The sequence below is a fragment of the Populus alba genome, chromosome 7, assembly GCF_005239225.2.
Source record: "Populus alba chromosome 7, ASM523922v2, whole genome shotgun sequence".
Taxonomy (NCBI): Eukaryota; Viridiplantae; Streptophyta; class Magnoliopsida; order Malpighiales; family Salicaceae; genus Populus; species Populus alba.
In genome coordinates this window covers 2,474,130-2,474,681 of record NC_133290.1, presented here as the reverse complement: position 1 = coordinate 2,474,681, position 552 = coordinate 2,474,130, and the positions used below count along the sequence as shown (strand labels likewise).

Here is a 552-nt window from a genome sequence, read left to right as displayed (position 1 = left end):
ATGGCTACCAATAAGAAGCCTAGCAAAGAGAGCAAACTGAAAAGGATTCTGAAGGTGCCCCTCAAGATTTTGACCAGCGCCCGGGACTTCTACATGAAAGGCATGACCGAATACTCAGACCAGGTTTATGTGATGAGTAACCCTACAGGAAATCTTAATAACTTGCCTCGCAGCTACAGTGTCAGCTCCTCGAAATCAAACCACTTCGATGATGATTACAGGGAGCTTATAAGGGCTGCATCCACAAGGAGTACTTTAGGACGTAGCAACAACATGGATGTTCGTGCAAGACAGCAATATATTACTCGTGATCAAAAATCTGCAGCTGAAGTAGCAGACAATTTGTCTAGGAGTCGCAGCGTTGCTATTGGAAGGATCGACGAAGAAACATCATGCGACTTTGATGAAGATCAGGATGTCAAGGCTAAGACTGGTCATGTTTATCCCAGAAGCAGAAACTATGCTGTTTCTAAAAGAGCTCCTACTAGGGCGTTTTAAGAAAAGGAAAGATGCAGAAGGAGGCCTGAAGTTCCCCTCCATCTTCACATGTCA

At 44.6% G+C, this 552-nt stretch overlaps 1 protein-coding gene across 1 annotated transcript; it reads left to right on the top strand.

Annotated features, from left to right (window-relative positions):
- LOC118050502 (uncharacterized) lies at positions 1-498 on the top strand. The gene has a single exon (XM_035060864.2). It carries the CDS (start codon positions 1-3, stop codon positions 496-498), a length of 498 nt encoding a protein of 165 aa, XP_034916755.1.
- Positions 499-552: the final 54 nt, after the last annotated feature.